The sequence below is a fragment of the Prosopis cineraria genome, unplaced genomic scaffold (assembly GCF_029017545.1).
Source record: "Prosopis cineraria cultivar Desert tree isolate PC_DT_omini unplaced genomic scaffold, ASM2901754v1 PC6, whole genome shotgun sequence".
NCBI classification, from domain to species: domain Eukaryota; kingdom Viridiplantae; phylum Streptophyta; class Magnoliopsida; order Fabales; family Fabaceae; genus Prosopis; species Prosopis cineraria.
The window spans coordinates 12,607,177-12,622,899 of NW_026555337.1; the positions used below are offsets into that span (position 1 = coordinate 12,607,177).

Genomic DNA, 15,723 nt, shown 5'->3' on the forward strand with positions numbered 1-15,723 from the left:
AATTGCACGTGTTAGTTCATCATCAACAAATATCCATTCATATTTTGACAATAATCCAAATGTATAAAGTTGTAAAGCTCTTAATTTATAATTGACCATGTTTGATTAACAAGAAATATTAGTAAAATAATAAGTGTCATTCAAAAATTAACAATACACTATTATATTATAACATGAAAGTGATTTAGAAGCTTAAATTACTACTTATATTTTTTTTGCCACATATAATTAAACGAGCTTAATGGTTTGTGGCCACTAAATATTTTAAATGGCCAAGAAGTTTTGTGATCAAACCCCTCCACCATTTATCAATTATCCTTGAACAAAAATGTTAGTGCCACCTTAGCTCCAATGATCAATTGCTAGCATGCTCACTGGTGGCTGGGGCTTCAGTCGATCAAGAGGTTATGAAATCAAATTATCCTTAGTCACCGTTATCAATTATGCATGAATAAAAGTGTCACCAGTATCAAAGTTCCAATAGCTGACCACTAACAACCCCATTGATGGCAAGGGCTTTAGCTATCTAAACACTAATAGGTCTTTGACAATCCAATGGCCGATGCTAATGATAGTGTAGGTGACTTTTTATTTTAAACTTTAGGAGAAATTTAATCATTTCACTTAAAAAGTTAATTTTATATAAGGAACTACACTAAAAATTTAAAATTTATTAATTCTTAAATACTTTCATTTTTTTTCTAGCAATCTTCGGTTGATATTTTTTTTCCCCGTTTTTGCCACCTGGGTGGCCTCAAGTGTTGAGGGTCAAGAAAAATTGTTTTTTTTTTTTTTGGAGGGGGGGGGGGGGGAGACAACCCACCGCTTCGAAGTGAATGCTTCTTCGATTTCTTCGTGACCGCCTGCAAGTCACAGGATAGCTAGCGCCGTTCATTTTTACATATTCGTTCTGTGCCCTGCTCTTCCGAATTCCATCTCTCTAATGTATCATTTCTGATTGTCGTTGTAGTCTCATTTCCTGATCCGCTATGAGATCTTTAATCATAACCTCGCATCCTACCCATCTCTGTGCTTCATCATCGTTAATTCATGGCTTCCCACACCCAACCAGCAAAACTTTGAATCTCTTGCTGCGAAAATCCAACGTCCGCCTCTCCCTTTTCTTGAATTCTCAGCCCAATTCATCCCGCTTTGTTACGTATTGCTCCACCCCTTCTGCGCAATCATCAGATTCTCGGGCTAAAGCTATTGAGGGGGATTCGGCTGAAGCGGTCGTTGCGAATGACAAATTTCATAGTGCAGTTGGGAGTCCCAGAACACCATCTTTTGTTATTCCCATGGCCAATTTAAGTTTGAGTGATCAAGCTTTCTTTCTCCTGGCATTCATTGCATGCACGGTATGACCGACGTTTCCGCCCTATTTTTTTCAGTACTGGTAGTGACAGTAAATTAGAGTTCGTGAGTTTTCTAAAGGTTTCTTGGCCCTCTGTTTAGAGAATAAATTTTAAATCCTTACTGTTTGATGCTATATTACCATATGTCAATGTTCGTAAAATGGCCATGGTAATGTTTTAATAAATCAAGATTTTGAATAAACATGGTAGGCTAACACAAACAGATAGAGCAATTTATTTTTGAACTAAATTGCGTATGTAGAGGACTTGTTTTCTTTACATTTGAATTATATTTTATCTGTCTCTCATTCTGGGTACCTTGACTTTCACATATGCAGACTTCAGTGGCATTCACCAGCCTAGTTTTTGCTGCTGTTCCCACACTATTTGTAAGTTGACAATCGCAATGTTTATATTTGATGATCTCATCTAATATCTCTATGTCAGATTTATTTCCTGTTGTTTGTTTGTGCTTACATTTATTTATTGTAGTTATAGCTGCAGATGCTTTTAAGCTTTACGATTTTATGATTTTAATTCAGTTCTTGCTTATTTCTATCCTGTTTTCTGCCCTTTATTTAATAATGCATGAAGAAAGTAGTAATTGTAAACCAAGAGAGGCACTCCTTATGTCTTAAAAGATACAAAATGGAAGAAAATAATGCAAGCTTGATGTATTTGACTGCTGCATCAGATCTGGGGTTTTGAAAGGGAGAAACCTGTTCCGCGATCAGTAGGATCAAATTCGGAAATTTTTTCAAATTGGACCAACTAATTAATAATTAATTAGGCCTGCTCAGGCTAACTGAGCCCAGAAACATGTCCAAATGCCAACAATGGGGATCTTGAGCTGAACACCAAATTGAAGCCATAAGGCTGCCCCTATTCAATGGCAACTAGGCAAAGGGAAACTGTTGAAAACTCAAGCTTGTCTCTCGATCCAAATAGACCAGATAAAAAATGATTGGGCTACGATCCCTAAATTCAAAATATACTCATTATCTCTGCTCAAGTCCTAGTCTTTGTAATTTTGAAATAAAGAATTTTGCATCTGTGTATTGAGAAGGCATAAGTCATAATAAAATACTTAAAATCCCAGATCTTAGCAGTAGATTCTTCGATTCCTTATTTGATGCTCTTGATATTTCAATTCCTGTAGTTAAGAGCTCCATGGAATTCTGAATATTGTTCCTGTTCCTGTATTATCTAATCTCATCCCTTTCAATTTTGGTCGTACAAGGGCTCTGGTTTTGCAGGTAGATAGGATAACGGGCAGGCCCAGTCCTTTAGGGCCAAGCCCATAGGCCCTTAAGGGCCCAAGTCCTAAAGTCCATTTTTCAAATTTTTACCAAATCTTGAGGCCGGCCCTTATTGAAAGAGCTCGGGGGGGCCCAGAAGCCTTGTTTCAAAAAAAAAAAGAAATATTATAATTTATTTATTTTTGGAAAATGATTTAATTCAACATCATAATATTTAACATTATAATTTAACTCTAAAATTTAACAAAAAATAAATCCAGGCATCACATCATCTAGAAAATAAGTAAAAGATTTAAAAGTCTAAATATATGTTAGTTGATGCCATTAGAATTCACAACAAAGTTCCAGAAACAAAATATATAAATGCTTGAGAGTAAGAGAGCCAAAAGAACAAAGCAATAGAATGCCGAGAGAGGTACGCTGAGTCAAGAGATGAGAGGGAGAGGTGAGTTGAGAGACAGAGAGAGCCAAAGGATGAGCAGAGAGGCGAGACAACTTGAAGAAAGAAGAGGGTGAGAGGGAGAGGTTGAGTTGAAAGAGGACGAGAGCTAGAGAACTTGAAATGGTCGATACTTAGGATTTTTTTTCTATTTGCCAAATGGTGTGTTATAATGTAAAAGAGAAAAAAAAAAATAGAACAAGGTTTGCAGGTCGCCCGAGCTCGAGCCTTTTTTTTTTCAAGGCTAGGCCCAGAAACCCGATTATCCTAAAAGTCCCCCATTTTGCAAGCACAAACTATTATTTAAACAAGCCCTCCAAGCCCGGCCTTTATTCCCGACTCTATTTGCAGGTCCAAAAACATCAGGTGTCATTCTGAAAGCTAGGATAACCATATATTGACACTATTTCTGCCAATTTCTCCCTTCAATTGCATCAATGCCCTTAATAATCTGCTTTTGACTAGCAATAAAGTGACAGCTAAACATCTAGAAATCCCTCTATTCAACCTCTAAGAAAAGGGATGAGAAAGTAGCTTTAATTCAAGCTTCAGTGCATACAGGCAGATAGCCAGTTTCGCCAATTTTTTGCATTTAATTCAATGAATGAAGTGAAATGTAAACTTGTTTGTTTCAAAAATTTTACAAGCGAGAACATGATCTTGGGGAATGGAGATGAGTCTTATGTCTTAACAACTATCTATATCTGGCCTGATCTCATCTCTTCCACCCAGCTTTAACTGCCCTAGATTAAAACTCTTATTACATGATTATACATCAATCTTTGTGCCTTGATCATATAATAATGTACTGGGATGCACAACTACTCTGGGTCCAAGAAACTACCTGCCCAACTACAACTGGTCATGCTGCATTGAACTATTCGAGACATAGGCATCAAACTTTTCTTAAAGGCATACATGTTTCTGCAGATGTTGTGTCTTTTAAATGTGAAACTGCCAATCATGGAATCTTCTATTTGCATGTGCACTCGTAGAAATATATCAAACATAGTATTGTATCCAATGGTGTGCTGGTGATTTCTTCTTTTGTAACCTTGATTCTTGCGAATATCTTTTCCATTTTCCATTTTTCTTTTTCTAGGCTTTGCAGAAACCATTTTATTTTCACTTGAGTTTCTAGTATCTTTGTTTACTCTCTTAAGGTTGTTACTACTCCCTTTAGTCCTATATATAAGTCACTTTCAACTACCTTTTCAGAACCAAGGAAACAGTTAAATTATTGATGTTGTTTGAAAATGGAAAAAAAAAGTCCAGTTTACCCTTGTTAAATATGTTATCATTAAAAACACTTTCTCTTGCATATATAACCTTTTACTTTACTCGTAGAAATTGCAAAAGGGTAAAGTTGGAAGAAATTAATTAACTATCCATCTTTTTATGCAAAGTGACTTGTAAAAAGGATCATCAATTCCTTTTAAAAGGTGACTTATAAAAAGGAATGGAGAGAGTACTCTTCTTTGTGATCCTGCTCTTCTGGTTAACTATATGTTCTGTGGTCTGCACATGCTACATGTCATCCTTATACTCATCATAATTATTCAATTGTTATTCATAATTAGATTCTGATTACTTCATGTTAAGATTTCTAAATTTTTGTTAGGCAATGAGAAATGCTGCAGTGTCTCTTTCAAAGCTAGCAGATACAGCTCGTGAGGAACTCCCTAGTACCATGGCTGCTATAAGGCTTTCAGGCATGGAAATCAGTGATCTTACACTAGAACTAAGTGATCTAAGGTGAAAATCAATTTCTGAGTTATTCCCTTTATTTTATTTTCCATTCCTTTTAATTCTTTTCAAAATTTGGCAATAGGAAATTCAATCATGAATATTGTCTAATTGTCAGTCCAAATCTTGTATTTGACAAGCTGTGGATGGAGTCATAATTAATAAGCAGAAGTGAACTGTTTTAGCAAAATTGCAGGGGAAATCCCTTGGTGCCTTCAATTATTGATACTTGAAATTTTTGCAATTTTTCTACTATCAGGATTAATGCTGCGACATTTAACCTGAAAGTTTTGGCGTCATGTAGTAAAATGATAACAGTAAGCAATGAGATAATGATATACTGGCTCATAACTTTTGATACTTTTAGGGGCCATATAGCCCGAGATTAAGATCTTTAGATGTAAATGGGATCCTATAAGATTTTGATCTTACATAGAATCAGGATTGTTGGATATATGTGGGAATGTAATATCTAACATTGGTGCAAAGTTCTATAAAAATTTGAAGACTCATATGCAAGAACATAGGTTATTTGAATGTGGGGAACAGTGGTTGAAATAATTTTGATGACCATTTCTATTCATCTGGGATTATTTTCCAAGTGATGCTCTAACCACGTTTTGCATATATCTAAAATAATTTATTTGGAACTCAGCCAGGAGATACATGACGGGGTTAACAAGTCAGCTCAAGCTTTGCAAGCAGCTGAAGCTGGAATTCGACAGATTGGTTCTGTGGCACAGAAGCAAACTGTTTGTACGTGTGACGTGTTTATTAGTGTTCCTTTTGCTCTCTCTCTCTCTCTCTCTCTCTCTCTCCCCACCATTTAATTTTATTCTTGGTTTAATGATTGATGTTAGTTACAGCATTTAACAGCTCGCCGGGGTGTCTTTTTTCCTTTAGTTTATCAAATTTTTCTGGGTTTAATGCAATAGCTCAAGCTAAACAAGCATGGTCTGGGATGAATTTAATAGAAGCTAAATATGCATCGTGTCTGGGATGTCTTATCCTCCTCCCTGTTATTTTTATTCAAGAATGCCAGGGTTCATTACATCACAAAGGCATTTTTTCAAAATCTAAATGGTTAACTATGTTACAGTAACTTCACTTTTTATCTTCCTTTTGCTTATTTTGCTTTATAATCTATTCATTTGAACTTTGTTGTGTTTATTCTTATTATGAACGATGTCATGGAATGATAATGTTGTTGTCGCTTTAGCACCCCGCACACACTTTAGTGCTTGAGGATAAAATTTGTTTCGAGCCTATAGGACATTAGTGTCTTGGGAAGAGGGAATTTGAACGAACTCATATTTTCAGGCATGAAATGGTATAAGGACTTGTGGATTCTCAAATTGAAAATCTTATTGTTCAACTATATTTTATTTCCTTTTCTCCTCACTAAATGAGTTCATTTTTTTTCTCTCTGTTTATATACATTCAGCATTAAATTTCAATTGACAGAAAATCACAATACTAAGTAGCCTATTCTCTGTTCAACCATTAAAAAACAACTTACATTGTAGAATTCCATGTCTCTGGATTAGATGAGGAGATTTTGAGAACACTTTTTCTTTCTTTGTTGATCTGATGATAGTTTATATGAACAGCCTTGATTCAAGAGAGAGCGAGCTTGCCTATGATATCCTTTCAACCGGTTGTTGCTGGAGCTGCAAGAAAGACATCTAGAGCAGTTGGCCAAGCCACAAAGGCCTTCATGAACATCATTTCTAGAAGTGAAGGCTCATCAGAAGAGAATGATGAAGGCAGAATGAATATGGAACATTTATGATGACTTCATTGCTGCCCTTTTGGATTGTTCCACTATGTGCATGTTCTTTTTGCCCAATGATACATAGATAGTGTAGGAGGGGAAAGGTTTGTAAAATCTGAACTACCTTCTTGGTCACATGTATATAAAATGACCCATTTTAAGGGTATCCAAGAATCGGGAGTAAGGAAATGAAATCAGAAATGGAATCATGGTATATACTTGTTTTATTTAGGATTCTTAAGAATCCTTATTCTGACAAAATTTCTGGAATCAGATTCCTCCCTCACCTCTAAACAATCTGAATCTTTTCCATGGTATCCCATTTTGCCCTCTCCAGCCGATTCATTATCGTGTCTCTCTACCTTCATCGTCTTGCCAACGTCAAGCCTCAGCCTCTGGCCTTCAGACTTTCCTCCAGCCTTTAATGAACCATCAACTGTGACCACACGAAAAGCTTTCCAAACTTTAATAAAAATAAAGCTTTATTAATTATACTTATTTTAATATTATTCTTTCTTTCTTGTTATACTTTCTCTATTTTAATTATATTAAATGAAAAATATTTTTAAAAATTTATATTTTTGTTTTGAAAAAATAAATTTGCAAAGTATATTTAATAAACTTTATTGATACTTATAATTTTATCTAAATGTCTTGTAAACTGAGACAAAGGGAGTAATAAGCAAAATAATATGTTTAATTGATGAGCTCCATGGTGCTCATCAAGTGCACTGAAACCCATCTCGTTTAATTAAAGCTAAAAATTAAGTAGTTAAATGTTGAAGCTGGATACAAATTCTAATGGGATAATAAAATTTGTAGTAAAGAAATTTGCACTCTCACAAGTTTGATTCAATTATTAATTTAATCTCACAAGTTTTTTTGCTGGATTTAGTCCCTTACAATTTCTTAAAGTATTATATTAGTCTTTTTATTTAAGCATATTATGTTAGTTCTTTAAAGTTTAAAACATAAATTAACTTTCAAATTAATTTAATATATAAGAACATGAATGATTTGACATCTTATATAGTTAAGATAAGTTTAATCTTTATTAATCAAATCTCTTACATTGCATTTTTAAAAAAAATTGAATCTTTTTTTTCTATCTAAATAATTATATTTTTTTGGAAAAATTAATCTTTTAGTTCTTCAACTTTAACTCACTTATAACTCAGTCCCTCAACTATGACTCACTGCGACTCAATCCCTCAACTATAACTCGTTACAACTCAATCCCTCAACTTTTGATTTACCTATAACTCGATCCTTTTTTTTAATTTTTTTAAAAAAATTATCAAATAAGAGGGATAAAAAATGCTCATATATTATTTTAAAATATTCTCTTCTTATTCATTAATATGAGATATAAGCTACCATGAAAAAAAAAATTAACAAAAGTTAAGGGACTAATTTGTAAGTGATTCAAAAATTGAGGGACTGAGTCACAGCGAGTCATAGTTAAGGGATTGAGTTACAAGTGACTTAAAAGTTAAAAGACTAAAAGATTAATTTTTTTCTATTTTTTATTTAATATACATATTTGCCATTAATTTTCTGTCAACAGATTTTAACATTATTACCTTATCTTTAAATAATACGAATTAAATTAATAATTGAAACAAATTTAAAAAATTAAATTCATAAAAATTAAACTTGAAGAACCAAATTGATAACTAATTTAAGAGATTAAAAGTTTCATTATCTTAACACCTCAAGTTAGCCTTAGTTATTGATTTGTTTTTTACGGTTAATTTTAATCAATTTAATCCTTTACATTTTTCTTAATTATTATGTTAATCTTTTAAGTTTTAAACATAAATTAACTCTAAAATTAATCTAATACTCCCTCCATTTAAAAATATAAAATATTTTTAGAGGGATTAGATGTTCAAAAATTTAAGACATTTTTAGTCTTTTAAAGTATAATCATTACTTTTTTTTCAAAAGTACTTTTAATTGAATAAATTACTTTATATTTTTTTAAAGTAAAACACCCTATTAAATAGAAATAAATATATAAAGATAGAATTAGTTTAAAAATAAATAATTACTTAATTAAAGAGTAAAATTTAATTAAAAATATTTTATATTTTTCAATGGATGAAGTATGTAAAAACATGTTGATGAGTTGACATATGTGCATACACACACTAAATGAGAATGAATTAAATCTCAGATCAATTCAATTTTTATTAATATAATTCTCTGTGCCACATATATCAAATTAATTTTGTTTTTTAATTTGCGATCTATTTTTTATTTAAATAATTACACTTTTTTACTAATTTACATAACTATTATTAATATTATATTATCTTGTGTGTAAATTTTAATACGATCATATAAATAAAAGTTAAACTCGAAATTGAGATAATTTTTGGCCAAACTGGATTTCGCATTTTATTTTGATATTAATATATTATATGTATATGCTTTTATAACTTTAAAAAATAATAATAATAATAATAATAAGAGCTTTCCGTAAGCGACCAGAGAGTTGAGCGTCCGAACCTGGAAAATGGAGAAGAGTGAGAAAAAGCACAATCAGTTGAAGCTTTGCAAGAGATGCAATCAATCTTACGATCCTACTTCCAACACTTCTGCGTCTTGCCGATTCCACCGTTCCTTCTTCGTTTGTCGCCGTCACGACGATCAGAAAAGGTACCTTCCATGTTTGTCTTTTGATTCAGCATCTCACGTGCGATTGAATGACAACCTAAGTTCTTTAAATCTCTGAATTCTTATCATGTCATGGATTTCCCTTATCCTCTGTTCTCTTCCAGCACAGCTCTTTCGCTAGTCGTCTCCATTTGTGTCATCTGCCACTAGTTTCATATGTGGGAATTGTGAGAGTTTCATATGCTTTCAATTTTTTTTTTTTTAAAAAAGACGCTTAATCTTTGTAGTTTATTTACCTGGTTGTGTAGTTGGTTTACAATTTTATTTTCTTCTAATTCTTTACTTTCTATCTGTTTGAACTCCCCCTTCTTGTGTATTTCTGTGAGGGGAAAAATACTATAATACTCTAATATCTTGGATTTTCGCTCCATTATTCGAAAGTTAGAACATGGAGTTTTTTTATCTCCAAAAAATCATAGAAGTTTATTTGGGGTTAGAGGTGACGTATGTGTAGGTTTTTTACGGCTTCAATGGAGGCTTGTAAGACAATTAGAAAATGCAGGGGAGATTGGAGTGGTTTATGCTACTTGAGAAGAAAAAAGAAAAGAAAAGGTTCCCTTAATATAGATTGATGTCATGTATAATGTTGTAAGTTCACGATTGTGAAAGACTCTTTTTTAAACCTTATGTTTATTTAATTTTCAATTTTCTTTTTTCCCTAACAAGAGGAGTTGGGGATATGTAGATTACACGGCAAATTGTATCAAATTAATCATATTTTTGTTATGATTCGGGCCTATTTCACTTATATTATATCTAGACCAGTATTATCAGATTCTATACTTCACATTTCGAAGCATAACTTGATATTGCTTCCATTTCATGAGACACTTTCATTGTAGATCAAAGTAGTCCAGTGCTAGTCTTGAAGAATTCACAGCATGCTATGGGTTTAGAGTCCATGACATTTTGGTTCTTGCAATTATTGATTTTACAGCTTTATATATCAATCATATAACTCGTTGTTTGGAGTTGAGATCATGTTAAATGCATTATTTTTCTTTGACTGTGAAACGTTTCATCATGATGGAACCCTCTAGTATTCCAGAGAAAGTTAGCATGGGAAAAGAAGACATGGAAAATTAAACTGAATAACACCCCTTAACAATGTTCACATACAAGAACTAACACTCAGCATTGTAAAGCAGACAGTAAGGAAAATAGCAATGGAACCCTCAAATTCAGCAGCATAAACATAGAAAATCACACTGAGACAGCTATACAAAGTCACAGATACATGAATATAAACAAGAATGCATGCTAGCACTTTAGAGGCTAGCACTCCCCGCATGCTCCTCTAATGTTGCCCACACCTTTTCCATTATAACTCATTTTTATAAATACTCTTTGACTGCCACTTTCTTTCGTTTCCAACTTGCCCCCCATACAATCAGTGATTTTCTGGCAACTATTTGTTTTTATTTTTGTATCTTTCAAATTTCTCAACTCTCTAGTTCCACCTTCTCTCCTTGAGTCTTTTTAGAATATACCAGTGATTTATCACGTTAATTTCTAATTTTTTTTCTGATTTACTTGACAGGTTTTTGGTTTCATCTGTTTTCTTTCCTTCCTCCCTTCCTTTTTTGGTTTCGTTTTTTGGGCTTGGTTTTTTCCTCCACATTCGTTATGCAGTTTCTTTCCATTTCAGCATCTTTTAAGCTATTTGCAAGTTAAGAGAAATAAAGCTAGAACATTGGACTCTTATAAGACAGCAGTAACAAAATAGAGACTCGTTCTTGTAAAATATTCAACTTTATCGAGCACAAAACAGTGTACCGAGTAAGACTACCCTAGATCCAGAGACCACGTATTATGATAAAGCGTCACACCATGATCAGGATAAGAATTCCATGGGGAATTGATTTATAGCTCGGAAGTATGCAGGAATTTGCTTTTATTTTTCAACTCTAAGACTCTAAGCTTGGATTATTTTGCCCATCACAAGGGAAGTTTGTGAAAACAAAAAGGTTGACACTAATAAAGACTCATACAAAAGGAATTCAATTTTTTATTGCAAGTATTGCCTTAGAAACTAGCAAGCTGACTGTTGGGAAACTTCCATTAATACCTACTTCGTAATATAATCGTCTCAGTATACAATTGATGCAAGATGCGCCAGCATCAAATTCAAGACTCACAAGCTAAAGATCCAATTATCTCTATTTTTTGTTTGTTTGAATTTTGGAGCTTGTTTCTGGGGGAAAAAAGATTTGGAGCTCGTTCAGCTACCTACATTCACCCAAGAAAACACTAAACAATTTGATGGGCCTCCATCAATAGCAGTTTGCTATTGAACCCACATCTGCACTTCCATCACGGATCTTAGAAATAGCAAGGACCAGATAGAGCTTCATTGACGCAGGACCAGTAAAGCACTAAAGGCATGTGAGGAAAAGAAAAGGGGAGAGGACAGTACGTAGTTTTAGGCTTGTTAGCCACAGTATTGTGAAACGAAAATCATCTCTTTCATTCCATTATATTACTTTCTTACCACTCAAAAATTCCAAGTCTCTTCCAAATTCTACTAAAACTCATTAAAATTTGGTTCCTTTTTCGTTCTTTTCTTTCCTTCTTTGGGATGTGTCAACCTACCCCGTCATTGTAATCTCAAGTTCTCAAGTAGCAGTGCATTTTCTACTTCATTCGAACGCTGCAAAATTGCATGATTCTTGTGTCAATGGGCTGATGCTCAGTGATTGATAGGAAATTTGGAAAATGCTATTTTAGAAGAAAGTAGGATCTTTTGCCGTAATGGGATGTTAGGTCCATGTTTTCTTAGTGGGATGTTTTCTTAATAGGTCCATGTTTTCTTAATGGGATGATTGGGTCCATGTTTTCTTAGTGGGATGATTTCTTAATGGAATAATTAGATAACCTTAAGCTTATAAATATGTTGCCTCTTATATTTGGAAAAACACACTTGAATGATGAATGAATAGTAGAAATCTGATTGCTCTTTCTCTCCCTACGTTCTTGTTCAATCTCTTACTCCCCTACTGTTCTGTTCTTCCCTCTCCCCCTGTCTCTCTCCCTAATCTGCCTCTATCTGTTCTTCATTCTCACTTCCCCCTCCCTGCTTCTATATTTCTCTCTTCTCTCTCCCTCTGTCCAGAATTATGCTAGTGTGTGTGAGTGTGTGTTGCATCAGTGGTGCTTTGTTTCTAGTGTTGAAAATTTGAGTTCAAATCCTTATCAGATTCAAAATTAACCCAAAAAAATTGTATGCCAATAAACTTCGGCTAAATGATACAAGAGGTGTCTTCAAGATCAGGTCTGAAAAATCCAATTTGAGATCCTAATTAAAGTCAACCGGAAAAAAAAAAAAGACTATTAGGCTATGCATCAATGATTATGAATCGTGTAGACTTGTTGCCATCTCATCGTTTTCCCTTTCTCCTCCAAATTTGGAAACTTAAAAGGAAACTGAAAAGTCTTCCCTGAATTTTCTTTTTTCCAATAATATTTCTTGTGTGTTTGTTACAGTGTCTTATTGTTCTGTATGAATTTGAGACACTATTCAGTAGCAATACTGACATTTTATGAAAAGTGGTTCTTCTGCCTTTCTGTATGCAAGCTTATTTGCCTCTCAGTAAATGCTTAGGGATTTCTAGGATTATTTTCTCCAGAAGAAAAGTTGGTAGTCATCATATGTTTGATGACCAACTAATTCAGCTGGCTGATTCATTACAGGTGTGGTATGGTTGTTGGCGATTTTTTAATACATTTAATAGTTTATAGAAACATTTTTTTTTTCCACATAGTACTGTTCAGACCATATTTTTCTAGAATCAGATAAGTCATAGCGTGAAACATGTTGGTAAAAAAAAAAATAGCGTGAAACATGTTATATCCCTAATTGTCTTTTTTAGTGTCTCTGAACCATTTCTTCATCATCTGGATTTTTCAACTCATTCTGAAAATCTTGGAAGTAATTATACTCTGTAATATTAGAAGTAATTATAATCTGCAATACCTTAAATTAAATAAAGCAGAGTATGCTAATTCATGCTCCCCAGTAGCGGCATGTATATTCCCATATCTCTAATAAAAATGTCTGCCCTGAAGAATATAAATTTATAATATGCAATATATATATATATACTTTCTTTGTTTAAAAATATAAAGCATTTTTTAGGAAGTTGTATGTTCAAAAATGTAAAGCATTTTTTATCTTTTGAAGTGTAATCATTGTCTTTTTTTTAAAAGTGTCTTTATTGATAATGACTTTATATTTATTGTAAGGTGTCTAATAGGGATAAATATGAAAAGTTAGAATTAATTGAAAAGTAAGTAATTATTTTATTGAAAGGTGAGATTCGATTAAAAATGTTTTATAGTTTTAAACGGAAAGAGTGTATATATATATATATATATATATCACTGCAACCTTTAGATTTAATTATAATTGATAAGGTGCCTTGTATTTATATGTTCTTCATACTCCATGAGCTAGAGAGCAAGCCTATCGTTTACGGTGACATTGTCCTCTTTTATGAACACATGACCACCGACCACATTGGCTGCTCCGTTGGTCCAAATAAGGAGGGGTTTGATTTTCTTGTTAAGATCTTGAATTTAAATTTCAATTCAAATTTTGTGAGTAAAAAGGGAAAAAAAAACGAATACAAAAGAATTAGTTTGGCTATTGCTATTTTAGGTTGTCATGATCTTCCTCATGTTGCCTTTTTCTTTCTTATCTCTGAAGGTACTATGAACTGGGGCCCAATGACCCGCCGTATGCGGCCAGGTTTTATGACTGTTGTGGGGCTGAGGACCCAGAGGCATCTGGCTGCACTACCAATTTTCATGTCTCATATGATGATGACTGATGTAATATCTCATCCCTTTTCTTGTCGGTATATGACAGTCTCCTAGTGCCATTCATGTATCCTTCTCACTGTTGTATGTAGATATCATTTTCAAATTTCTTCAGCTACACTTTATCCAATGGAAAGTTTAATTATTATTTCCCTCTTTGTTTATCAATATTTATGCTCAACAAACCACCAAACCAAACGCTTGATTCAAACTGGTGAAGGAGTGTATCAATTTAATTATAGGTTTTGAGTTCCAGTGTTGAAAATGTAGGAGTTTCTATTCAAAAAGATCTTGTCCTGACTTAATTTGAATTAGTATAAGCTCTCATTAAATTTTCATCAATTTAATATAAAGTACTTCCTTCATTAAAAAATGTAAGATATTTTTAATTGAATTTTATCATTTAATAAAAAAAATTACCTACTTTTAAATTAATTTTATTTTTTTATATTTATCTCTATTTAACACTCTACAATAAATATAAAGTTATTATCAAGGCACTTTTAAAAAAAAGATAATGATTATATCTTAAAAAATTTAAAAATATTTTATATTTTTTAATAACGGAAGTATATTCAGCATACTGCATGCTTTATGCAAAAATCAGCTCCATTTTTGCTGAACAAACCCACCCAACCCTCTCCTCAATTGGTAAAAGCATTGTATTAATTTAGTCGCATGTCTTGAATTCAAATTTTGAAATATAACTGTATTAATAATAAAGCTTCTACCTGAAAAAATTATGCCCCTACTTGCTCTGAGTCTTAGTCTGGGTTTCTATTAAGTCCCTTTAACTCGATATGGGGCGTCTATCGGATATCGAAGTTTTACAATATCTGATATGATGAATATGATTGGTCTGGTCTGGCCCCGTCCACATCCCGAGCTAAAAGCAAAGGGTGGGAGTGGTGGGGTGCGTTGAAATGCTTTACTTTTACTTTAACATGTCTGATTGCTTTTTGTCCGTTTGCTAGCTTGGAATGTGAGAATAGTCTTTATTTAGGACCTCATTGGATAGGTACTATCTCTCGGTTTGAGTACTTAAGCTGTTGTAGGGACGCAGGACATTTGATTAGACATTGCATGAGGGGTAAAATGAAAAATCCTTTCTACTTAACAACCCCGACATTTCAATCTTTTTCTGGGAACAAAATTAGACATTTACATGATATGTGTGTGTGTGTGTATGACATTTATTTTTACATATTTCTTCGTCAAAAGGAATTAAGAATTTTTAATTAAAAAAATTTTAAAATTTGACATTAATTGAATATATATATTCTCTTTATATTTAAAAATATAAAATATTTTTAATTAAATTTAATCCTTAATAAAATAATTTTTTATTTTTAAATTAATTTTATTTTTTTATATTTATTCTTATTTGATAAAATATTTTATCTTAAAATAAATATAAAACTATTTATTTAATAAAAATATTTTTTAAAAAAATAATAACTAGGAATTAAGAATTTTCAATTAAAAAAATTTTAAAATTTGACATTGATTGAATATATATATATTCTCTTTATATTTAAAAATATAAAATATTTTTAATTAAATTTAATTTTTAATAAAATAATTTTTTAAAAAAACAATAACTACATTTTAAAGAATTAAAAATATTTTATATAATTATTTTTTATTAAT

General features: G+C 32.4%; 2 protein-coding genes across 2 annotated transcripts; both read left to right on the plus strand.

Annotated features, from left to right (window-relative positions):
• The first annotated feature begins 809 nt into the window (after positions 1 to 809).
• On the plus strand, positions 810 to 6,787 carry LOC129312684 (uncharacterized). Its single transcript, XM_054955355.1, has 5 exons — positions 810 to 1,358; positions 1,694 to 1,744; positions 4,675 to 4,808; positions 5,455 to 5,555; positions 6,410 to 6,787. Exons 1-5 carry the CDS (start codon positions 990 to 992, stop codon positions 6,589 to 6,591), a joined length of 837 nt encoding a protein of 278 aa, XP_054811330.1. The 5' UTR covers positions 810 to 989; the 3' UTR covers positions 6,592 to 6,787.
• Positions 6,788 to 9,058: 2,271 nt separating this feature from the next.
• LOC129314607 (uncharacterized) lies at positions 9,059 to 14,221 on the plus strand. Its single transcript, XM_054958086.1, has 2 exons — positions 9,059 to 9,237; positions 13,961 to 14,221. Exons 1-2 carry the CDS (start codon positions 9,095 to 9,097, stop codon positions 14,082 to 14,084), a joined length of 267 nt encoding a protein of 88 aa, XP_054814061.1. The 5' UTR covers positions 9,059 to 9,094; the 3' UTR covers positions 14,085 to 14,221.
• Positions 14,222 to 15,723: the final 1,502 nt, after the last annotated feature.

Excerpts from the sequence above, each read along its gene's own strand:
- LOC129312684 (XM_054955355.1), top strand. The coding sequence starts at position 990 with ATGAGATCTTTAATCATAACCTCGCATCCTACCCATCTCTGTGCTTCA. Across the intron at positions 1,359-1,693 it reads TGGCATTCATTGCATGCACG|ACTTCAGTGGCATTCACCAG; the intron begins GTATGACCGACG and ends TCACATATGCAG. Across the intron at positions 1,745-4,674 it reads CTGCTGTTCCCACACTATTT|GCAATGAGAAATGCTGCAGT; the intron begins GTAAGTTGACAA and ends AATTTTTGTTAG.
- LOC129314607 (XM_054958086.1), top strand. The coding sequence starts at position 9,095 with ATGGAGAAGAGTGAGAAAAAGCACAATCAGTTGAAGCTTTGCAAGAGA. Across the intron at positions 9,238-13,960 it reads CGTCACGACGATCAGAAAAG|GTACTATGAACTGGGGCCCA; the intron begins GTACCTTCCATG and ends TTATCTCTGAAG.